We start from the raw sequence: 26688 nt of genomic DNA on the forward strand, positions 1-26688 counted from the left end.
GAGCGGCATCTGCCATGTGTCTGTAACTGCGTGTCATTGTGGTGGAAAATAGTGTGATGTGTGAGCTGCAGGGATGATGAGGACAGCACGAACACCCAGAGCCCGGGCCATTTGAATTAACCAAGGAAGATTAAAATCCCCGACTCGGCCGGGAATCGAACCCGGGACCCTCTGAACCGAAGGCCAGTACACTGACCATTCAGCGAACGAGTCGGACAGTTTTTTGAATTAATTTCACATTGTCACGAATAGTTCTCACAGTGTATTCACCGAGTCCCAAAGCACGATGAATGTCAACAATACGCTCACCTTTCTCATAGCGATCCAAAATGTCTGTGTTTCTAACGAATACGACCTTGGTACATGGTTCTTTCCTTCGACAGACACACTTTCTTCCCTTTTAACCGGCATTTTAAATACGAAACCTGTCCAGTGCATCTCCACAGCTCTACAGACCGGAACTGACGATTCACGTCTCGGCAAACACGACAGAAGATGCGCATAGAGAGGTGCTTGCCCCATTTAATCTTGGCGCGTGACGTAGTGTAGGCCTACATTACAGAGTTCAGCACGTATGTCTGTACCCCCTTAAGGCATTACAGCTTCTATGTTCTGTTAACAGATGGCAGCACTAGAATTAAAACCAAAATCGTGAATAACAAATCCGTGTATAACGGAGTTTACCTGTATCTGGTTATACTTGACTTGAGAAGTTGTTTACAATTCTCTGATCTATGTTACCTCCATAAAATAATCAATGGCTACACCAAATGTAATACCCTTCCGGTGTACTCGGGTGACTCGACTCGACCACCTTCTCCGTGGCTGACTAGTGAGATTAAATCAGAAATGGCAAAGCGTGACTCATGGTACAGAAGGTTTAAACGAACGGGTAATGCTAATGACTTTGAAAATTACCGCGTTCTCCGCAACAGGGTTAAACAGTTAATCAGAAACAGTAAATATAAACACATATGTCAAGTGATATAGATATTGATTCCCATAGGGAATCTGAAATATTTGTCCTGAATGAGCAAATTTATAATACCAATATAAATGGTCCGTTATTGGACATTATAAATTTTCCAGCTAGCTCATTCTTGGTTGCCAGCGTTTCGCCCTCGTGTGCTAGGGTGGGCTCATCAGTTGGTACCTAGCACACCTACCAATACGCTGGCTAGTGCATACCGTGGAGGCCACTGCGTAGGCTAACTGGAGCCACCGGCAGTGCCAATGCACTAAGAGACTTTGTCTCATCACTAAAAATTGATGCCTGCTTGGCCATCAGATGATATAGATATTGAGTCCCATAGGGAATCTGAAATATTTGTCCTGAATGAGCAAATTTATAATACCAATATAAATGGTCCGTTATTGGACATTATAAATTTTCCAGCTAGCTCATTCTTGGTTGCCAGCGTTTCGCCCTCGTGTGCTAGGGTGGGCTCATCAGTTGGTACCTAGCACACCTACCAATACGCTGGCTAGTGCATACCGTGGAGGCCACTGCGTAGGCTAACTGGAGCCACCGGCAGTGCCAATGCACTAAGAGACTTTGTCTCATCACTAAAAATTGATGCCTGCTTGGCCATCAGATGATATAGATATTGAGTCCCATAGGGAATCTGAAATATTTGTCCTGAATGAGCAAATTTATAATACCAATATAAATGGTCCGTTATTGGACATTATAAATTTTCCAGCTAGCTCATTCTTGGTTGCCAGCGTTTCGCCCTCGTGTGCTAGGGTGGGCTCATCAGTTGGTACCTAGCACACCTACCAATACGCTGGCTAGTGCATACCGTGGAGGCCACTGCGTAGGCTAACTGGAGCCACCGGCAGTGCCAATGCACTAAGAGACTTTGTCTCATCACTAAAAATTGATGCCTGCTTGGCCATCAGATGATATCGGTACCAACTGATGAGCCCACCCTAGCACACGAGGGCGAAACGCTGGCAACCAAGAATGAGCTAGCTGGAAAATTTATAATGTCCAATAACGGACCATTTATATTGGTATTATAAATTTGCTCATTCAGGACAAATATTTCAGATTCCCTATGGGAATCAATATCTATATCATCTGATGGCCAAGCAGGCATCAATTTTTAGTGATGAGACAAAGTCTCTTAGTGCATTGGCACTGCCGGTGGCTCCAGTCAGCCTACGCAGTGGCCTCTACGGTATGCACTAGCCAGCGTATTGGTAGGTGTGCTAGGTACCAACTGATGAGCCCACCCTAGCACACGAGGGCGAAACGCTGGCAACCAAGAATGAGCTAGCTGGAAAATTTATAATGTCCAATAACGGACCATTTATATTGGTATTATAAATTTGCTCATTCAGGACAAATATTTCAGATTCCCTATGGGAATCAATATCTATATCATCTGATGGCCAAGCAGGCATCAATTTTTAGTGATGAGACAAAGTCTCTTAGTGCATTGGCACTGCCGGTGGCTCCAGTTAGCCTACGCAGTGGCCTCCACGGTATGCACTAGCCAGCGTATTGGTAGGTGTGCTAGGTACCAACTGATGAGCCCACCCTAGCACACGAGGGCGAAACGCTGGCAACCAAGAATGAGCTAGCTGGAAAATTTATAATGTCCAATAACGGACCATTTATATTGGTATTATAAATTTGCTCATTCAGGACAAATATTTCAGATTCCCTATGGGAATCAATATCTATATCATCTGATGGCCAAGCAGGCATCAATTTTTAGTGATGAGACAAAGTCTCTTAGTGCATTGGCACTGCCGGTGGCTCCAGTTAGCCTACGCAGTGGCCTCCACGGTATGCACTAGCCAGCGTATTGGTAGGTGTGCTAGGTACCAACTGATGAGCCCACCCTAGCACACGAGGGCGAAACGCTGGCAACCAAGAATGAGCTAGCTGGAAAATTTATAATGTCCAATAACGGACCATTTATATTGGTATTACATATGTCAAGTATCGAAATGCAAGAACTCGACAGAAATATGGAAACAATTACGAACGATGGGTATAGGTCGAACGTTATCAAAGCAGGCGCCGAATGTATCCCTTGATGACTTAAATTTACACTTCACGTCGGCCGAATCCACTGTAAGAGCAAATAATAATAATAATAATAATAATAATAATAATAATAATAATAATAATAATAATAATAATAATAATTTTCATAACTGTACAAGTAATAATAATAATTTTTATAACAGTAATAATAATAATAATAATAATAATAATAATAATAATAATATTCATTTTATGCCAATTCAAGATACATTTGTGTTTAAAGAGGTTGGTATAAATGACGTAAAACGAGTTATGTATTCTCTCAGATCACATGCTGCTGGACACGATGGCATACCTCTGTCTTTCTACAAATATATCATTGGTGCCATCCTGCCGATCGTAACACACATTATTAACTACTGTTTAACCCAAGGAATTTTCCCTACGGCGTGGAAGGATGCCCTCGTCATCCCAATCCCAAAAAAGGATGGACCCAGTATTCCTTCAGATTACCGACCAGTTTCTATCCTACCACCCCTGTCCAAAGTGCTGGAACGCCTGGTACATGAGCAAATCCTTACGTACTTACACAAATATGCTTTACTCGACTCTTACCAATCAGGCTTTAAGAAAAAACATAGTACCATGACAGCTCTGCTGAAAGTGACAGATGACATTAGATATGCAATGGACAACAAACAAGTGACAATACTTACTCTTTTAGATTTCAGTAGCGCATTTGATACTGTCGATCCAAGGTTGCTTCTTTCCAAATTACAGTCCTTAAACTTTAGCCAGAAAGTGCTGGAATTTTTCTATTCTTACCTCACAAACCGCCGGCAGTGTGTGGTTGCAAATAATAATAAATCAACGTGGCGAACAAAAAATATTGGTGTTCCACAAGGGTCAGTCCTAGGCCTTCTCCTATTCACTTTATATATAAATGATATCACCAGATCAATTAAGCACTGCAAGTACCATCTTTATGCTGATGATATGCAAATTTATTACCACACTAGAACTAATAATATACAACAAGCAATATGTAATGTAAACGCTGACCTTGAGCAAATAGATAGCTATGCAATTAAAAACAACCTTAAATTAAATCCCCATAAAACGCAAGCCATTATCATCGGTACATCAAAGAATCTTCACATTTTAAAACAAAATTGCATTCCTCCCGTAACTTTAAATAGTACTGTTATACCTTATCGTGAATCAGTTTCTAACCTTGGTGTTATTATAACGGAAACTCTAAACTGGTCAGCGCAAGTTAAGAATATCTGCAAAAAGGTTTTTTGTGGCTTGCACCCCTTAAAACGTTTCAGAAATGTATTCCCTCGATCACTAAAAATTCAACTTGTTCGGTCATTATTATTTCCCATTTTTGACTACTGTGATGTAATTCTTACGGATATAACAAAAGAATTAAGCTTGAAACTACAACGCACTCAAAATGCTTGTCTTAGATATGCTATGGATTTACGGTATGACGCTCGAGTTTCTCCCTACTATAAACAATTATCTTGGTTACGACTAGACGACAGGCATAAACTACATGCAAATACTCTTATGTACCAGGTACTTTCGGAAGACATCCCTGCTTATCTCTCCAGCAATTTTCGTCACCTTGGTTCTTTACATCTCCATGATACTCGCTCAGTGTCCCTCCTAGAAATACCTGTCCACCGAACAACCACATACCATCGATCATTTACTATCACCGCTTCGGGATGGTGGAATGCTCTTCCCAAAGACATCAAGGATGCTGCATCAAAAAGTATATTTAAAACCTCCTACCAGCAGTTCCTCGTTAAGTGCTTCCAGCAAGGTACAGTACCTGTATGAGTGGAACGAGTGATTGTGTGTGAAAATGATATGAGATTATTGCACAATAAAATAAATATTGGTTTAATATAATAATTTAAATTAAATTAAAAACATCCACATTGTATTTACGAAGTAGAAGTAGTCTAAAAATAGCTAGTAGTAAGTACAGTATTTAACTTAGATCTAGTCTTGCAAGGATACAATTAGTTAAATTTTCATTTAGTATTTTTACATTCTTATTTCTTTTGTTGTGTATTGATTTTTTTTTTCCCCTCAAACCTGTATTATGTAGGCAGTTACTTTTTCTTTCATTCTTCTTTGCATGTATATATTCATATTTTTGTCTTAAAAATTAGTGTTATTTGTAGTTCTTAGTATTTTAAGTTAATGTCATTGTATGGAATAATAATAATAATAATATGTGTGTGGTTAAGTGTAAGAAAGGGCCAAGAGCCCTAACTTCGCCACAGAAAATAAAGGCTTTATCTATCTATCTATCTACTTCTCTATACACGTTCCTCACCACCCAACACGCAACCGGCACGCTCATCACATGTCCCATCCGTGCCTAACCTTACAACAACACTATCTTCCACTGTCTCCCTACTCTTGGTAACTCACTACCTGATATTAACATATTCACACCTCTCACTTAGTTTACTAAGTGAGATAGGTGGGGTAATAAATATACTCCTTTTGTAAACTAAGCGAGATCGCTGTTTTAAATACGGAACAAAAATGAGAGTGACGGTTTGTAATATTCACCTTTTGCATCCTTCAAACAAAAAATTAAAAGATTCCTTTGAAGTCCTCTTCAGGTGTCCTTAAAATTAACATAAAGGACACTTCCTCTAAAGCATCGATACTTTGTCATTATATGAATTTTTCATCTAAACAGTGTTAAGTGGCTGAAGATGTTTATAATATATGAAACATGTACCACTTTTAACCAGGAAGTTGCCATAAGCAATTTAGTGTATCGACAAGGTGGAAAATAAAAAACACTTAGTTGTGAATCTGTGTAAGTGCGATACGGACCATGAAGCAGATTTTATGTAATAAGATATCAAACTCGCTAAATTCAAGTACACAGTGAGTTAATTTGTTTTTCAGACTCTGGGTATTCTGATAATAAAAACATTACGCAGTCTTAGATTTAAATGAACATCACCAGAAAGAAGAAAACGAACACAGCATGTGAGAAAGCATGGCAACCTTTCGTCCTTTCACTGGAAGAGACAGGGGCATGGCGAGACTGACAAAGCAGAGAAAATATAATGCCCTTCAGCGAAGCAGCACTTGCTTCAGGGATGGCTGTAGATACGAAAGCACAGTACGACACACTTCTAGACACAAGAAAGACTAGGAAAAGAAAGTAATATGTCGGTGGTACAAAAACGCGACTGTTGCCATTAGTCGCCATCTTGTAACTTCCACAAAGTTTGGTAACTATATATATGTGTTTGAATGTTTTATGTTAAACGTCACCTCAATTGGCTGGTGTTGCCTGGTATTATAACTTAAAGACTGTTCCGAGTGAAGCTAATGTCTAATATCACAATTATTATTATTATTATCATCATTAAAATTTGAAGGACATTATTGTGTACAACTTAACCTAACTTCATTATAATATTTTCATTTTCTGCTGAATATTGAAGCTGGTATTTATTCTTTTGGGGCTTTATTCTCTTAAACATAATGGGTTCGTTCATTTCTCATAACTTATATCCATGTCGTTGTTGTTGCATCATTTTATTAGCCTACAGTAATACTATTGACAAATGGAGTTAGACAAGGTTGCATATTGTCACCCCAACTCTACAATATCTACGCAGAGAGCACTGGATGGCTGGGATAGTGGAATTTCAATTGGTGGTAGGAAAATCAACAATTTAAGCTTCGCTGATGATACTACAGTCATTGCAGGAAGTGGACAAGAACTTGATGAATTGCTTTCTAGAGTGACAATTATTAGTTTGGATTTTGGTCTAGAAATTAACGTGTAATAGACCAAACTAATGGTTACCAACCAACAAAGTCAAATCACAATCCAAATAACAGGATGCCTGAAAGATCTGGAGTTGGTGAATGATCGTGTATATCTGAGCTCCATAGTCAGTAACACGGGATATTGTGATAAAGAAATAAAATTAGGGATTGTCCTAGGACCTGCCGCAATGGTTAAACACACACAGATTTGGCAGAACCGGGTATTATCCAAAACAGTAAAAATATGATTGGTGGAATCACTGGCGTTTTCTGTTTTCTTGTACGGTTGTGAGACCTGGACTGTGAAGGCTAGTGACAAGAACCGAAGAGATGCCTTTGAGATGTGGTGTTGGCAGAGAATGCTCCTTATACCATGGACAGACAGAAGAACAAATGCCTCCATTATAGAAGAACTGAGCATCACAAAACATTTATCTTCCCATTAGTGAAAGTCACCTCTAGTTCCCGGGACACATTTTGAGGAGAGAAGGAGACAATTTAGAAAAGACCATTCTGCAAGGCAAAATTGAAGGCACCCGACCAAAAGACAGAACAAGATGGATGGTTAGACCAAGCAAAGAAGATCACCGGTCTACCTCTGCACAATATCTTAAGAAGAACTGAAGACCGCTCAGGATGAAAAACTCTCATTAAGGATCAGTTGCTAATGAAGTGAAGAAATGAGGTCACGACGCTTAACAATGAGTAAACCGACTGATGATGATGAATACTATTGTTTGGGCAAGATGATAGTATAGACGAGTATGACATTGTCTTCCGAAAAGCGTTGTTGATTAGATGCTTGTGTTGTGTATACGTCAATTCATTGATCGATGGTGATGGTATTTTCAAGTACTTCACACTGAATAACCTTTACTGTGAAATTTAAGAAACGTCATCTCCACAATATTTCTACAGCTTGTTTTGTGATGGTAGTGATTTTGCAAACATTTATTATTTTTCTTGTGTTTAGGCATGCTGTGGGCTTTTCTCTTTTGCCCTCTGGCATTCAAGATGTAAATACAAAATTTTAATATTCCACCTTCTCAATACTAAAAAATCATGTGATGTTTTACAAAAACATTACAATGATATTAATAGGTACTAGTTTCGGTCCACTGTGGACCATCATCAGCCTAGCCAAATTACAACAGTAAAAGACATAGTGATAAAATAAAGTAAAATAATGTGGAGAATGATATAATTCGCATATACGGTTTTTCACTTTTGTCTGTCATTCCACCACCATCCCATCCTTCTAGATCCTCTCTCATTTCTCCACATTATTTTACTTTATTTTATCACTATGTCTTTTACTGTTGTAATTTGGCTAGGCTGATAATGGTCCACAGTGGACCGAAACTAGTACCTATTAATACCATTGTAATGTTTTTGTAAAACATCAAATGATTTTTTAATACTGAGAAGGTGGAATATTAAAATTTTGTCTTAACTCAATACGGAACCTAACAATGAAGTTTATTACTTTGAATTCGAGATGTTCTAAATTTGTTGTTTGGGATGTTTCACCTTCTCTCTTTTTTTAAAAATTTTCTTTGGTGTGACCTATTTTTAATTTGGACTTGTAATTTATTATGCACTTCAATCTTCTTTAGTTATACTAAAAGGGGTACCCCATTCTATTTCACCGTAGTTATTGAGAGCTCTCAACAGGTATGGTTACATATTAATGTTCAATTAAAAAGGCTGGTTTAAAATGAACTGCAGTTCGGGTGTAAAATATTGAACAGTGTAAATGTAGTTGTGATCAAGTTCATTAAGAACCATAATTTAAATTTACTTATAATTATACTCAAGGCGCACTTATTAGTGTAATGTTTTCTTTCATGTACAAGTTATTCATATTTTGGAACCTACTTTCACCTCCCTTTTCTCCCTCTCGTGACCCTGTCCTATCTCGTCTACATTTCCCCTTCCTCTTCCCTCTGCTGCTCTACCTGCAGCGACTCGTCTTACCTGTCTAGGCTAGGTACTACTTATTCACAAATATGAAGTTTTCGAAGCTTCCACCAAATCAAAACTTTATTTATGTTGTTATTTTACAGTACCGGTTTCGACCTTGTGAAGGTCATCTTCGGCTGTCCAACATAACATGTAATTAAAACATCACTGTAAGAATGTAACATAGTAAGGGTAAAACATTGTCAATTTACGAATACTCTTTGTACTAGCTTAAGCAATCGTCTGCATTGAGTGATATGAGAATTAAAACTTACTATTATGTGCATGGATGATATATGTTACATATACAATATTCTTAAATTATGAACGTGTCACATAGTATGGGTAAAACATTATCAATCTGCGAACGTAGAAACCGGTACTGTAAAATAATAACAGATAAATAAAGTATTGATTAGGTGGAAGCTTCAAAAACTTCATATTTGTGAAGATAAAAATCAATACGGAAATGAAACTTATAGATTGTGATAGGTACTACCCTTTTCAATCTGACTTAAAAAAAAGGACATAGTACTGCAACAGCAATATTGCAAGTTTGAGATGATATCAGACATGCAATAGACGAATGATACATGAACAGTAGAGACATTACTACTAGGCCTAAACAGTGTCTTTCACATAGTTAGCCCTGAGTTACTACTGCATAAAATCTGTAGTTTCGACTTTAATGAGGCGTATCTTAAAATTTTTAGCTCCTATCTCACTGACTGCTGACAACGAGTATCAGTGGCAACAATGCACTCAGGATGGCATAGCAAGACAATAGATGTCCTGCAAGGGTTGTATTTAAGTCCACTTTTACTTTTCATCAGTGTGAATGACATACATTGAAATACAGCAAGTACCACATCCATGCCTCTGATCTTCAGATTTATTATCACTCTTTTCCACAAGAAATACATGTCACCAATCGCAGAATTAATTCTGACTTACGAGTGACTATGCCAAAAATAACAGTTTGTTAACAAATCATAACAAAATTCAACACTATTGTGTTTCGTACCCAAAAATACCTTTACTTGTTAAAATGTAGATTTACCCATAATTATATTAATTAATAATGTCGTTTGGGAGTAACTAAATTACCTGTAACAATTACATTCTTAGTCATTTTTACTTGTAATTTACTTCGTGAAATAAAATTGTAATTCTAGTAACTGATATGAAAGCAGAAATGGAGAAAAATAAATTAAGAAGAAGATAACATTTTCAGCACAACCAGCAGCTTCACCAGTTCAGTTTGTTGTTGTTTGTCCAGCCCTGGTCCAGTGAGGTGAGATGAATCTGTCGTGGCGAGTTTTTATGACCAGATGCCCTTCTTGACGTCAACCTCATCAGAGGAGTTCATGAGATGAAATGAATGACTTGATATATGATAGTAGGGAGAGGATAAAACCCGGTGCCTGTCGAATAGCACCAAGGAGTCTGTTCAAGGCTTAACGTCTCCATCCGACGGACGAATCACCATCAGCACCTTCACATGCCCTCTCTCCATATGAGCACTGCGGAGAGGTTTGGAATTTATTCCAGGCTTTTGGCTCTCAATCTAGTGATTAGAAATTGTATACCACCACCTCCCCAACCGGCCAACATTCTGATTATGAAAATTTTGTCGACCAACGGGACTCGAACTGGCTAACCTCGGTGTCAGACCGTTTAGACTTTTACGCCTTAACGATCATGGCCACCAGGCGGGCTAGCTTCACCAATTCAGTCATATTTATTTCAACTATATTCTTAACATTGAATGCAGGTATGCTATCAAGTGCCCTATAGGACATTTTGTTAGTAAATGCAAAGATGAACATCCCCCCCCCCCCCAATTCCCGCCACTCCAAGATGAGGATATTAGCAGTGAGAATGTCAACACACAATTAATTTACAAAGTAAATGACAAAGTTTTTGACATGCCAAAAGTCATTAATTAAACTAACAATGACGGGAAAGTTCCAAGGTATCATCGTTATTCTCACCTAGTAAAAGGAAATGGCGTATGGCTTTTAGTGCCGGGAGTTCACAGGATGGGTTCGGCTTGCCAGGTGCCAGGTGGCTTGACGCCCGTAGGCGACCTGTGCGCCGTGATGAGGATGAAATGATGATGAAGTAAACACGTACACCCAGCCCCCATGCCAGAAAAATTAACCAATGATAGTTAAAATTTCCGACCCTGCCGGGAATCGAACCCAGGACCCCTGTGACCAAAGGCAAGCACGCTAACCATTTAGCCATGGAGCCGGACATTCTCATCTAGTGATGATGCTATAAAAAAATCATAAAATGAGATAACATCTTTTCCTTGCATCTTTTGTATTACTCAAACCCCGCATTTGTCCCTCCCGGTGGCGGGGTCCACTACGTGGATTTGTTGTCTCCATTTAGTTCTGTCCTGGGCCATGTCAGGGTGGAGATTGATACCTTTCAGATCACTGTAAAGGGAATCGGACCATCACTGTTTTGGTCATCCCTTTGTCTCCTACCGTGTAACCTGTCTTCGTAACAGTGTTGGCGTGTGCCGTTTGTACATGTTCAAACCATCGTAGACAACTCTCGTATATTTTTTATAGGTGGAACCGTTGTATTTGCAAATCTTCAAAACATTTCTTGAATCGGTGCAATGCCAAATCTCTCCCTGATGGATTCATTAGAGATGCGGTCCAGTTTAGTGACGCCAGCTGTCCATCTCAGCATCGTAGTCTCCATGACACGCGGTCGACACTCTGTCTCAATCGTAGTCGGCCAACATTCGCAACCATACAGTGCAACAGGTCGGATGACAGAATGATAGACTTTTGATTTAACACATTCATGCCCATCATCTGAGCGGCTATTTAAAGGGCTGGCCCAGCTATTGCAGCTGTTAGTGGCAGGGCAAACAACAACGAATTCTTTTCACAATAAGTTCTAAACTGAACAAGATATGGAAACAAAACTTTCCACATACCGTAATGAAGTCCTCTAGTATCTCTGTAGGGTGTGGCAGGTAATGTCATACTTTCCTGGGTGAATGGGAACACCACACTTTCCACAAAAATAGCGTGTTTCACTAATAATTTCATTTTTGGAGCACACTTTGCACCTTCTTCAGGGGAACTTGACTATATTTGATGGTGGAAACTTCAAGAGAATATGCTCTTTTCTCTTCCCATCTAACCTAAATGATGGATCATTGGCCGGTGCCCTTTTTGGTGGCAAAATCGCGGGACATTGACTTAGAGCTGATGAAGTAGATGGAGCTGAGGTTTCGGAAAGAGCTGACTGTACTTGTATGGCGGGTTCACTTTTTCCCCCCGTTTGAGAATTTCCTGGTGTTCCTTTAGATCTTTTGGTACATCCCCATTTGACGGTATTGTTCCACATACGGCAGTGTTCTGTTCCCGTAATTGTTTCACAAGTCCAACGCTAATTTTAATAACTGTCCATATAGACTGTATACCCCTGGCCAAGATAGTTTTCAAGCAGCTGATAAACTGTGCTTTGTAAAATCGCATCACTTGCATCATTTATAATGTCCCTACACACCATGGTTACACTTCAGAATGTGATTATACACATGCTTGTGCAATCACAAACCAACTACGCAGCTAGTTGTGCTGCGCTAGGCTACCTTCAGAAACAAAACAAAGAAAGTGCATTGGGAGGGAAAATCGCCGTGGCCATGTGGCTACAGGTGAGTAGAAGCATCCATAAGGGTATTACTTTCATCTCTCTCGCACATATTTGTGACCAAAATAGATCCCAGCTGCATAGGAATGGCTCCAGTTCAAGGTTGCGGTTATCCGGGCTAACTTGGATACGGTCCACAGCATGTTCACGCGCTATAGGCAATAACTGGGATACGGGCATGAATGTGTTAAAAGATTATCTTTCATCCTCCGGTCGCAAGTGACGCCGGTTGTTCTCCATTTCATCCAGGCTGCAGATATCCTTGCATTGACCTCTTCGACAAGTCGGCCATCTTCAGTGATCGTGGAGCCAAGATACTTGAATCTTGTCACTCGCGGCAGGTCCTTCCCCTCTACCTGAACGGTTCTGACTGCTTGTGGATCTGACGTCATATACTGTCTTCTTTTTATTTAGGCGCAGGCCATATTGCATCAGCCAATCGCTCCATTCTTGGGTTTGGCACTGCAGATCAACCTGGGTCTCAGAGGTGTGCGTAGAGAAGCGTAGACTGTTACAGTGTCCATTACTAGAATGAACAAGAACAGTGATGAAGCCCCTGCGGCGACCAGTAGCATTCTGTAAAGTAATTGTAATTTTACTGATTCCTTGTTGAAAAAGGAATTTCAGTAAAATATTTCTCACAACCACCATCACTGATCAGTAAGGTGCTGTAATGACAGACTGTGATAGTACTGTACATATCACACCCTCGCACTATATGTAGAAGTGAGAGATATCATTCTCAGTATTTCAGTTGTATATTTTGTCATTTATATTGGAAAGCTGGGATGTCTCCATATATGTAATATGAGTAACTTGTTTTGAACCTTTGCTATGTCGAACTCTGGTAATTTGTATGACTCATGCGGACATCCCAGTGTTTGATGAGATGTGCTTGTTGTTGTACTAAGAAAGTTCTATGACTCATGTGAAACACCCCAGCGTTTGTTATTGTCTTGGGACCAAGAAGTAGTTCAGGGCATGGTCTTGACAAGAGGATCTACCATGATTGGCTGGCGAGGATCTATCTCGGCGTATCATCTGAGAGGAAGGGAGAAGCGGATGTTTATATAAACTTCGACATCACTATAGAAGGCAAATACAACCAGACACACAGTACTGGAAGGAGGTAGTGTTAACACACTGTACAGGGATGAAGGAGTGCTAACACACACTGGAGTGAAACTGGATATTCGGTACGGGAGTGAGACTGCTGCAATATACTGGACTTCAAACATTTGTGGAACGTAGTCTTGTTATGTTCGTGGAAAGTGGCTGATCGACAAATTGTGGAGTGCTTACGCATTATGTATTGTAGCACTTGTGGCGGCCTGGCATTATATGTTGGTGAAAGCTATCTCAGACTTTCCATAATTTATGTTCAGGATCAACAAGCGTGTTGCTCAAATCTTTACAACAAGTGTTAAAGTCTGTGAACACAGTAATACGAGGTACAGTATCTGTGTGATGTTATAACTGCCGATTATGAGAATCGGCAAGTCGTGTTGATACAGAGACAGTGAAGGGTTCTTATATACATAATTATATGTACATTGTTCAACGGACTAACTACAAATGGTGGCTTAGTTCTCGCTTTCGTTTTCCCACTGTTTTAATTGTTGTCGTTGTAAATATGGAGTCTTCCAGCAATCTTTTGTTTGTGTATTATAAGTGTATTCTGGTGTGTTGATGAGGTGCTCATTAAGAATATATAGTTAGATATTTTAGAATCACTGGAGTTATTGTTGAACCTAGGTGCAGTTCCTACCTATTTAGTCATTTACAGGAGGTTAGCTAAGGCCTGCAGCAGATGTACCAGTACACAGCATTATGTACACGCTCTGGGAGATTAAGAATTATCATGCTCTACCTAAATTTGAGGGATCTGTTCTGGTGAACTCTGGCGCCCATACTACAGACATTTCGATTAATTGTGTTTATTAATTTAATTTATTTATGTATTTTTAATCATGATTTTATTTATTGATATTCATCAAAAAGTTACAATACTGAACAAGTGAGAAATACATACTGTAAAATCCCTTTTTCCTCTCACACATTACTCTACTATATTTCCAACACTGTACTTACAGACAGAGCTTAAACACTTACTAGATGACCCGTGCTGCTCTGCAGCATTTATTATACACTAGTGTCCAAAAGTTAAGCATAATCACTAAACGAGGCCATACCGCTGACACGAATGTCAGACAGATTGCTGAACAAACACACAACTTGTCCAAAAAAACAGTGTCAGAAAGGTTAAAACTTTTATTATAATTTGGGTCCACCTCATTCAATATATAAAAATTGTTGCGTAGATGTAATTACAACATATTGTAATGGTTACTGTGTCCACCATGTTGGAATTTGAGAGAGTCAGCCCGTTTACTCTTAGACTCTGTGATCAGAAAAACAGAGAGAAGAGAAAAAGAACAGTAGAAAGTGTCGTAGTGTCAGTGGTAAACAAGAACTGCACCAAGAAAGAGATCTACAGAAGTGTGTAATCAGGAATCCTGACTGTGTACCGAGGTGTAAGTCATAATTAGCGGTAGTTAATAAATTTTATTATACAAGCTACCAGTCTAGTGTTAATTTACCTTATTACTCCGCCAACTTGTCACAACTGGTGTCAGAAGTTGGATCAGTAATCTCTAGAGAATAGTAAAATGGATAGCGAACAGTTCCAGGCTCTCCTCAATAAGTATACCGAACTCTCATCCAAACAGGACGAAATCAAGAGCAAACTGAAACTGGAATTGAATGAACTTAAGGGTGGACAAAGTAAATTAGAACAGGAAGTGCGCTCTCTCAGAAGAAAATTAAAGAGAGACATTATGCAGGACGTACAGGAACTGGTTGAAAAACAGATCAAAGAAATACCACAGGTTGTGGAGTCAGGGGTTCGAGACCTGAAAGAGGAAGTAAGTGCCCTTCATATGAGAGTGACAGCCATGGAGACTCCTGCTAGGATTACCAGCCGCTCCTGCGCCAGGAAGGTAAAAACGCCGCACTTCGACGGGACCACATAGTGGAGGACCTTCCGGACCCATTTTGAGACCGTGTGCGGGCACAACGGTTGGACATCAGAAGAAAGGGCCATGCACCTAATCGCCGGATTGCAAGGAACAGCAGCGGATGTGCTACACAGCCTCCAGCTGGGTGCCGTCTACGAGGAGATTGTTAGAGCGCTCGACAGCCGATACGGTGACCACCAGCTGGCAGCCGCCTACCAAGTCCAGCTGAGGAAGAGGACCCAGCACACTAATGAAACGCTGCACGAATTCGCGCAAGATGTGAAGCAGTTAGCCCACAAGGCTCTGGTTGGGCTGCCTCAGGATCACATTCAGCGGGAGGCAGCCTATACATACATTGATGGGCTCCGCGACGCTGAGATCTGTCAAAAGGTGAGGCTCAGCGGGAAGCATAACCTCAGAGAGGCCCTGACGTTAGCCCTGAGGGTGAAGGCAGTGAAGGAAACAGCGGCACCGACACTAAGAATACGAGCCGTCAGAAGCGAGGATGTGCCGGAGACACCCACCCCGTTACAGGAGAACGACGCATGCCACCGCTGAGACGCCGATGCACCAACGAGATTACCTGTTGGAACTGCGGCGAGAGTGGCCACCTGCAGAGGAACTGCCAGATGGAGACGGCCCCTGATCAGGGAAACGAGTAAGGACCGACAAGGAGAGGGGCTCGTCGGCACTGTTATTACCGTCCCCTCATTTCACACTAAATGTGGTCACCGAGCACAGCGACGATAGCTTGTTCACCGAGAGGTGGCTCGAAGACAGGCCGTGCCGGGTCACGATAGGCACGGGGGCTGCATTAACCATCGCCAGGCCTGACATCGCCGAGGGACAGCCAGAGAAGGAACCCAACCGCCCCTACATGCTGCGAACGGCGTCAGGAGACACCATCCCTGTCCTGAAGGAGGCGCTACTTCAAATGACGCTGGGACAACAACGCCTACGAGTCTGGGCCTTCGTCGCCGCCGTCACGGTTGAGGTCATCTTGGGCCAAGACGCGCTACAGGCATACGAGGCGAGTGTTGACGTGGGACAACGTGTTGTGGCTTGGCAAACAAGAGATAATGCTCCGACACCCAGGGATGCAAACTCGAGTAGCGCGATTAACGCTGGCCAGCAACGAAGTGATACCAGCCAACAGCGAGATGATTATGGCACGGTTAGAGGAACCCACATAAGGGGACAGCATGCTCGAGGAACCCAGATCGCCGACCGCCGATCAAGGTCTCTACTTGGCCAGGGCGCTCGTTCCGACATGAAGCGAGTCTCATTATGATAGCCGTATTGGAGTACAGAATGTAAAAATTTTAAAACAAATTTATTAAAAACCACCATTTCAATACTTTACAATCTTTAAGTTTAAGATACAAACGTTACATAGATATTAAAATGGGGCTTGTTTTGCTTAAGCTTTGTAAGCATCTCCAGCCACACTTAATCTAAAGCTAGAGCCCTGAACTGGGTTCCTCATTAAAGTATAGTACATGCTTTAATACAAGATAAAACAGTCATAAAATCTAGTCTGTGGAGAAAGCGATGCTTAAATGTAACTAAAATTCAATAACAAACTTGTCATAGTATTATATGTACATGGAATGAATACTAGAGTTTGTCTAAAAACATACAAGTTGATTATTTGTAGAACGAGACATGGTCATAATGATCTTACATACAACTGGATTGTACAAATTAACTGATATTAATGAAGCGTGGATTAATTAATATATCGAAAAATATATCTTCGAACGTTGTTGAATGAGAATCAGGTACACAGAATTACAGTAGAGTTGTTGACTCCACGTAATTGCGTTATAACGTCAAAAGGCGCTTGAAGCATTAGTGTAGAAGCGTTGTGTCTCTTTCATGGAACAATCTTTGTAAGAGATCGTAGTCGTGACCTGTCTAGCATAGATTCAACAACTAGGGTGTTCAATAAAGCCTTAGATGTGGGAGAATTCGCAATGTGGCATGTGTTGAAAACCCTAGTGTTGACAGAGAGGTGACTAGCCTTGTTGCCTTCTCCACAGACTAGATTTTTATGACTTTTATTTTATATTAAAGCATGTACTATACTTTAATGAGGAACCCAGTTCAGGGCCCTGACTTAGCTTTAGATTAAGTGTGGCTGAAGATGCTTAAAAAAGCTTAAGCGAAACATGTCCCATTTTAACATCTACGTAACATTTGTATCTTAAACTTAAAGATTGTAAAGTATTGGAATGGTGGTTTTTTAATAAATTTGTTTATTGAATTCGACATCGCGGCAGCAGAGGATACCCAGCAGGACCGAGCTTGGAACTTGTGAACCAGTTACGAGCGTCGCGCCAGTGGCCGACGAAGATGCACACACCCTGGAAGCAGGCAAACGATCGGATAAGCTCCGGAAGATTATATTCGACGCCCGGAAACATTTGGAGGCGAGACAGCTCAGGGAGCTTAAGGAACTAATTCATGAGTTTAGGGACGTCTTCACTGCTACCAGAGGCAACTACAGAAAGACGGATAAAGTGTACCATCGCATTAATACCAGCAATGCCGTTCCCATCCGACAGCCACCTCGTAGGGTACCCCTGGCAGAAAGTGCGGAAATCGACCAGATGCTGGGTGACATGAAGCAGCGGGGAGTCATCGAGGAGTCGAACAGCCCATGGTCGTCGCCAGTGGTCCTGGTGAAGAAAAAAAATGGTGAGCTTCGCTTCTGCGTCGATTACCACAAGTTGAACGATGTAACGAAGGACTGTTCCCCGTTACCTCGGATATATGACACCCTGGACACGTTATCTGGAGCCCAGTGGTTTTCAACTTTGGATCTGAAGTCTGGGTACTGGCAAGTGGTGCTCCATCCGGAAGACAAAGAGAAGACGGCGTTCTCAACCAGCCAAGGGCTCTACCAGTTCACCGTGATGCCCTTCGGCTTATGCAATGCGCCGGCGACCTTCGAGCGACTGATGGAGTCTGTATTGAGGGGGCTAAATCACGACGCCTGCCTCGAGTATTTGGACTATATAATTATTGTGGGACGCACGAGTGGAGAGCATGCTGAGAACCTGTGGAGAATGTTTCAGAGGCTACGTGGGGCTCACCTAAAGTTAAATGCCACCTGTTCCAGAAGGAGGTGCGCTACCTGGGCCACATCGTGTCATCAGAGGGAGCAGTCATGAATCCGGAGAAGTTAAAAGCTGTCAGGGACTGGCCAGCGCCAAAGGACAAGCGAGAACTGAGGAGTTTCCTTGGCCTTTGCATGTACTACCGCAGATTTTTGGCTGGCTACACAGACATCTCAAAGCCCCTTACGCGACTCACAGAAGAGAGGAGGCCTTTCCAATGGTCAAGTGAGGCGGAGGATGCCTTCTGGACACTGAAGGAGTCCTTGTGTAGGCTCCCATCCTAGGATATCCCAAGCCTGGAGAGAAGTTCATCGTACACACCGACGCCAGCGAAGTGGGAATTGGTGGGGTGTTGTCCCAAGTATAAGACGGCCAGGAGAAGGTGATCACCTATTTCAGCAAGAATTTGTCGAAAGCTGAGAGAAATTACTGTGTGACGCGTCGGGAATTGCTGGCCATCATGAAGACCTTGGAGCACTTCCACAAGTATCTGTATGGGCAGCCTTTCCATCTGCGCACTGACCACTCTGTATTGACCTGGCTCCTAAGGTTCAGAAACCTAGAAGGACAGACAGCTGCTGGGTACAACGCCTTCAGGAGTATGACTTCACCACTGAGCACCGACAAGGAAGGAAGCACTGCAACTCCGATGCTCTATCCAGAACACCGTGCTTTGCGAACTGTGCACACTGCCAGAAAGTGGAGGGACAGGCAGGCATCATGGACGTCCGGGCCGTGAGGACCACCACTGCTGAAGGATGGGATTGGGACGCCCTCAGGAGAGAGCACCTGAAGGATGACGACATCGGGCTGATCTTAAGGGAAGTAGAGTCGAGGCAGAGACCGGAATGGAAAGGCATCGCCGAACTCAGTCCAACATATAAGGCATAATAGGCCCAGTGGTCGTCTCTCATTCTTAGTGATGGGGTACTTACCTGTATGTGGGAATCGACCAACGAAAAGAAGCACATTGCTCAGCTGATAATTCCCAGGAGCATGAGAAAAGAAGTGCTGACTGAGTTGCATGCAGGCACTACTGCCGGCCACTTGGGAGTGAATAAGAACCTAGATCGTGCCCAACAGCATTACTACTGGGTGCACCTGAGGAACGATGTTGAGAGGATGAGCCAGCTGTGCGACACCTGCGCGGCGAGCCGGGGCCCAGGTACCAGGAATAGGAGCCATATGATTCAATACAATGTTGGAGCACCTTTCAAAAGGATCGCCATTGATGTCGCGGGACCATTCCCCGATTCTGATGCCAGGAACCGTTACCTACTCCTAGCCATGGACTACTTTACAAAGTGGCCGGAGGTATACGCCATCTCGAACCAAGAGGCAATGACAGTGGCCGACGTTTTGGTCAAGAACTTCTTCTGCCGATTCGGTGTCCCGAGGGAGCTTCATAGCGAACAAGGCAGAAACTTTCCACCTCTCCACCCTCAGTCAGATGGCAGGGTGGAGCGTTTGTGAAAACTGTCGAGGAGCATCTCAGGAAGGTGGTTTCGGCGCTCCAGGGGGACTGGGACGAGAGGGTCCCATTCTTCTTGATGGCCTATCGAGCGTCCACCCATGAGACGACGGGCTAACACCTGCCAATATGGACTTCGCCTGCCATGCGATCTAATGTTTGGTTCGGCACCAGACCAGCAGCAGCCAGCGATGGACTCTGTACGCGAGTTGGTGGAACGGCTCAGCGACATCAACGATTATGCCCGACATCATCTAAGGATAGCCAGCGACCGGGTAAAAGCCTGTTACGACATGCTGGCGATTTCTGCGGGTTTCCAGGAAGGTGCCAGAGTGTGGCTGTACCGTCCAGTGCGGACAAAAGGGAAGTCACCGAAACTGCAGCCACAATGGGAGGACCCATATAAAATCGTCACCAGGATCAATGATATTGTCTACCGGATCTGGTGGCCTCCCCGAGGGAAGATGATGGTTGTTCACCTGGATCACCTGGCACGTATCATCGAGCAGCCTTAAGGAGGGGGCAGTGTAATAGTTTCCGTGTCCGCCATGTTGGAATTTGAGACATGGCGACGTTACCATTTGGTCTGCCCGTTTACTCTGACACTGTAATCGGAAAAACAGAGAGAAGAGAAAAAGAACAGTAGAATGTGTTGTAGTGTTAATGGTAAACAAGAATTGCGTCAAGGAAGAGATCTAGAGAAGTGTGTAGTCTGGAATCCTGACTGTGTACCGAGGTGCATGTCATAATTAGCAGTAGTTAATAAATTTCAGTATACAAGCTACCAGTCTAGTGTTAATTTACCTTACTAACCCGCCAACTCGTCACAATATATTTTTACATCTACGCAACAATTTTTATGTATTGAATAAGGTGGACCCAAATTATAATAAAAGTTATAATCTTAGTTAAATACGGACAAACAATGAAGTTTATTAATTTAAACAGAAAGGTTCTCATAGCTAAGATACACCTTTGACAACAACTAACAAAACTTGGCAATGTCTCCCACAACAAAATTTGCTGTTAATAGGGTGTACGGTTACCCCTAACAGCCACACAAGCTTCGCAACGACGTGGCATGCTCTCTATCAGATGGTCCAAGAGCTCTTGTGGCAGTTGATCCCATTCCTCGGAAAGGGCAATGCGAAGGTCTTGGAGGGTCCTTGGTGGAGGCTGATTGGATGCAACTCGCCCCCCCCCCCCCAATGCATCCCAGGCACGTTCTATAGGATTCAGATCCGCAGACCTCGCTGGCCAGTCCATGCGATGAACGTCTTCCCCAACCAGAAATTCATCCATCAGAGCAGCATGGTGCAGTCGGGCATTATCGTCCATTAAGAGGAAGTCTGGACCAACCGCACCTCTTAAAAGAGTCGAACACGTGCTCTCAGTACCTCGTCCCTGTATCTCCGAGCATTAACAGTGTTCCTCGGACCACCCATGAAGATGTGCTGGTCCGTACGGCCATTCAACATGATGCCGCCCCATACAATGACGCCACCACCACCATACTGGTCCCATTCCACGATGTTCCTGTGGTTGTATCGACTACCCGGTTCTCTCCAGATTAATGTGCGACGGGAATCAGCAAACTGAAGCGGGATTCATCTGTGAAGAGCACATGGCTCCATTCATTCATGGTCCAGTTTTGATGTTGACGGCTCCACAGCTGGAGCGAGCTCTGCTGTTCTGATCCTCCAGTACATAGTTTACCGGGAAACGGCAACCCCTGAGACGGTTGCAAGCTCCGCCGACGACTGTCTTGCAGGTGTACTCCGATTTTGTCGGGTGGTTAAGGCCAGATTCGGTCCTGCTGTGGGGTGGTTACCCTTGGTCGTCCTGGTACTGGCCTACGACTAACATCTCCTGTGTCTCGAAATCGTCTCCAAAGCCCGCAAATGACACTTTGTGGCACATTCAAGCATACGGCGACTTCGGTCTGTGTCTGGCCTGCATCCAGGCAACCGAGTAATCTACCCTGAAAAACAGGGTCCAAATGGCATCATTGTGCCATTATGTTGTCACGTTCACCACGAGGCTACACTCCGCACACTATAACAGGGCAAACACGACTGAGTGAATATGGGGCGCAGGCACTGGCTGCGTTTACCTTGTGGTTACTGCGCTAGTCAATGCAGGGAACACTCCTTTCCTACACAGAACGAATACGTGAGGTTGGTAGGTGCACAAGTCATGTTGCCCTTCTTACTCGTAACTTATGCTTAACTTTTGGACACTAGTGTAAATAGATCAGATAAAGTGTTTCGCTGCCCAGATACTCTTTCAAATGTTTACTTTTAGGACAATGGCCTTAATTAACATACACTTGCCTGGTGTGAAAATAGGAAACCCATCTTCAGAGCTGTCGACAGTGGGGTTCGAACCCAAACTATTTTGTAGCTTTGTTGTGTAAAGTTTTAGTTTTAGATGACTTTGTCCTTGTGGCAGCCCACATTGGGACTGTCACCAATCAGCCTAGCGAACCTGAAAACTGAATTCAATACTAATCTCTGTCATTTTGGACACCCGTTCTGACTTGCATGCTGATAGACTTAAATGGCATCCAGTCTCAGCACATTGTACACTAATATTGGTCACTCCCAACCGTAGGGATCTCTTACCCCTCATATGTCTACCAAGTTCAGTTCAGAGCTACGCTAGGACATAATCTTGGTCATTTTGGACATTTTCTCTTTCAGCCATACTCACCCCCTAGACTGATGGTGGCTGAATTTAAATGTCATCCAGAGGGTTGCTATTTGTCTCAGCAACCCCGAAAACAATGGACTCGGTCATTTTTTATTATTTTTACCTCTCACTCCCTCCCCACTATGTCTGTCTTACTCCCAGTCATGTGCGTACCAAGTTTGGTTGAAATTGCAGCTTTGCCGATATCTTATGCAAAAGGGCTGATAACCTGAATGTTAGCCCTTTTTAAACTACAAGCATCATTATCACCTTATTCCTTAACTGTACAGAATGTATTGTGGGCTATGATAAGCCTACACGAGTGATCATTAAGTTGACTGAACTTAGAGACCAATCAATCCACCAGCAGATAATTCCACAGAGAATAAAACTAAAATGAAGCAAATCGGTCGAGTGGAACACACGGACGAACTGGACAAAGCTGTTTTTAGTATTAACATGTAGATATAAACATTTTATTCTGCAATATGACTCCACCTTATTATACAGAGTTGTCATGGCTTCGTGTGCACAAGTGTCAGTTTCCAAATATTGTACCTTCTGCATGGCATTCTAAATTCAGGTGTACCAAATGAGGCCCCATTACTTTGCTTGTACACAGGAGAGGTGTCCCTCCCCAACAAGAATTACATTAACCACAACCCTCCACTGAACACTCGCTACCACTGGATGCATTTTGTGAAGCTCCCATAATTCAACGCAGTCAGACATACTAGGCAATTTACCACGCTAATGCATCCTAAAAAAAAAGTTATATAAGGTCACCAGTTGACTCATATCCTTTATCCAGCCCAGAATAAGTTCCTCCTTTACCCTTTTTAAGCTGGCTTTAAAAATGGACATAATAGATGACAGCATAGTTGAGAGTTACATGCTCAAACCAATAGGTGTCAGCCCCCTCTGACAATAAACATACATTTCCTGTGTCACACAAAACAGAACCCCTGCATGCTCACCCCTTCTGTTAAACACTCTGCTGTGTTAGACCAATGTTTTTTTTTCTTTTGGTCACTAGCCACGACATTTGCATACCAACAGGTGACAGCGACCTCCATCAACAAATATGCACTTCCTTCAACAGCTGGTAGCATCTAACAATGCTCCTATCAGCACTCTTGTGAACTAATAACAAAAGAGCATCCTCGTGAAGTAACAACAAACGAGCCTCCATCTCTACTCTCTGGAGCCGCCATTATACCCTTTAGCTACCTTCATCACGATACACAATCTAGAGCCTCTTTAACCATATCTCCCAATCATTCCACAGCTTACAACCGCTCCTTTGTGGTCACTGCCGCTAGACTGTGGAATACCCTCCCTGCCAACATCAAAGAATTGCGTTCTCAGAGATTAAAGATGGGCTGCCGAAATCACTTGCCGAATGCTTCCATCTGACTTGTACGATGAGTGAAGTATGAAGGAGCATACTTTTTCCTAAAAATTAGGATTTTTTTGCTATTTATACGTCTTTACTTCATTTTCTTACAACTATTGTTAGTTTTATAATTGTTATCTTCATTAATATTGTCATGTTGTACATCGTATAATTATTTCTATCTCCATGCTTGCTATTAATACTACTAAGCTTTATGAATTTTACTTACTTACTCACTCATAAACTCGCATTGTAACAGTTTCTAACGCCAACTTACGAGGAATTAAAAATATATACAAACATAAAGGTAACTGTGGTTAATTCTTAACATATATTTTGATAAGTTATATTACATCTGATAGGCTAAAATCTTAAATGAGGGGAACTTAAAATACCATGCATTCATTCTCTTTTTGAGTGCCTATAAGTCTTTACATTTTGAAATAGGTTACCTTTACTTAGGATAACAAATGTTAATTAGGCTATGAAATTTAAGAGCAGTGTGCAAGAAAATTAAACTTGCTCTGTAATTTTCTCATTCTTTCACTACTGACGAAGTGATTGCAGTGAAGAGGTAGCAGATTACACAGCAATGTTCCAATAATCCCATTTGGGAGTTAACGGAACAAAAAATAGTGCCTATTTACAGTAACTATCCATGCGTTGTGTAAAATACGTGTGTTTACCAATAAGGAATTTATTTTATGAACTATCTTTTGGGCTTCCTATTATTAAAGAAGAGAGAAAAAGGCAGCAAGCAACTAAGTCAAAATAAGTACAAAAAGAAATATCTGCTAGATCTAGGCCTAGCATAATTCCAGATGGATGACACTCCCTCTTGCAGTGTTAACAAGACTGTTCTGAAGCGAAAGTGATACATGCTAGAAGAGACAGTAATCAAGAAAGCAAAAAATGGTCTAAATTGCCAAAGATTATATTTAAAAAATGTGTAAACAATACCAAGAAAAATGATCCGGGACAAAATATAACATGAAACCACGAAGAAAAGCCTCCTTCAGCCTGAAGGTGCCTTGCAGCTCATCTCTTAAGAATAAATCCCCTAGTTCTCAAGAATGCGCACTGTTTGTTAGAAACCAGATACCCGGACGAACTATTATATATCCAATATACAGCATATTTGGAAGGCACTACAAAACTGAAGGAACGTTACTAACACACATGGCTAAACATTACATACCTAATTCTTTGAAGAGCAGGCATTTTTAACCAAAGACTGTATGAGACTAAACTATTCAAGCAGCACGATGATATACCAGTCGACCTCTAAAAAATATTTTTTTCTTCACACGAGTGAACGTGAGCCTTCATGTTCTGTTCTGTTCGTGAAGTTGATTTGGGCTCGTTATTTCACCCCACCGCCGTCTCGATCCTCCTATACTGCCTGCTCTATGCGAGATTTTTTGCGACTACGCCGCGGCAAATTTTCTCCGCTAGATGGCAGACAAAGACGCACAATGTTCTTAACTAACTGTTATGATGACAGTCTACAGAACCCGATGCAATACAGTCATACGTTCATAAAAGCTCGTAAATTGCATTAGTAATAGGGTCTATTACCTGTATGAAGCAGTAGTTTAGCAGTAGTAGACCCCTTCACCTCACAATTTAAAAATTTTCCTGGAGGAAGTCTTGGAGTGATATACCGGACGGCTAACTTTTTGAGTTCTTCCCAACGCAATATTAGTTAATAGAGGTCTTACAAACTTCAATAAGATAATTTCACTAACAGTTTTTTGATGTTCTTTGACGTCACACTTTAAGACAGCACATTCTGAAAGGGAAGAAGTAGCAAGTCCTCGTATTACACTCGTAAGTTTGGAGGACTTCCGACAGTAGGGCACAGCAGCTTCAACAAATTCCTGCAGGTGCTTAATTAGGGAAACAAAACCAGGTTTTGGGTATCGAAGCCCTCCTCTGTCCTGACCCATAATCAGTTCCATTAGTGGTGTCGAAGCTCTAGGCAGTGAGATGTTGCTGACGCAAATGTCACACTCCATCTTCTCTTCAACAACACGAACCAAGTACCCGCAAACTAGAGCTTGAGAAACTGTTTCTAGATTGATTGGAACATTATCGTTTGGATACTTGAGGTTGTCCAAAAGAATCAAGACGTGATCTGGGAGAATAATTTCGTCACTTTCCCTCTCAGTGGAGTAGGTATTCACACTTTCAGTTGGTAATATTTCGCTGCAAAATTCATGAACGTCACTTACATTGGCAACTTCGGAATGAAGCATGAGTCCAGACTTCACAATCCGTTTGATAGCACATGCTGCTGTTCTTGCATCGGTAATGTCATTGCTTCCTCCCCCCATTCTTACACAGCTGAAAAGAGCTTCAACGGGATCTCCAGAAAATCTTCTCGTGAGGACGTAGAAAAATCCATTCTGAAGAAGGTGAACTGTACAGTCAACAGTAGAGGTTACAGTAAAAAGGAGTGCTTCAGCTGTCTCCTTAGTAAATCCTTTCATCTTAGCCCGTTTCGATTCAGTCTGAAG

General features: G+C 42.1%; 1 protein-coding gene across 1 annotated transcript in view; it reads right to left on the bottom strand.

The window, feature by feature from the left end:
• The window catches only part of Non3 (Ribosome production factor 2-like protein Non3), a 182257-nt gene extending 156708 nt beyond the window's left edge, over positions 1 to 25549 (bottom strand). The window contains exon 1 of the mRNA XM_067143683.2: positions 25368 to 25549. Within this exon, the coding sequence (XP_066999784.1) occupies positions 25368 to 25390 (23 nt within the window). The 5' untranslated portion in view covers positions 25391 to 25549. The remainder of the gene's footprint in view (positions 1 to 25367) is intronic.
• Positions 25550 to 26688: the final 1139 nt, after the last annotated feature.

The sequence above is a fragment of the Anabrus simplex genome, chromosome 3 (genome assembly GCF_040414725.1).
Source record: "Anabrus simplex isolate iqAnaSimp1 chromosome 3, ASM4041472v1, whole genome shotgun sequence".
NCBI lineage: Eukaryota > Metazoa > Arthropoda > Insecta > Orthoptera > Tettigoniidae > Anabrus > Anabrus simplex.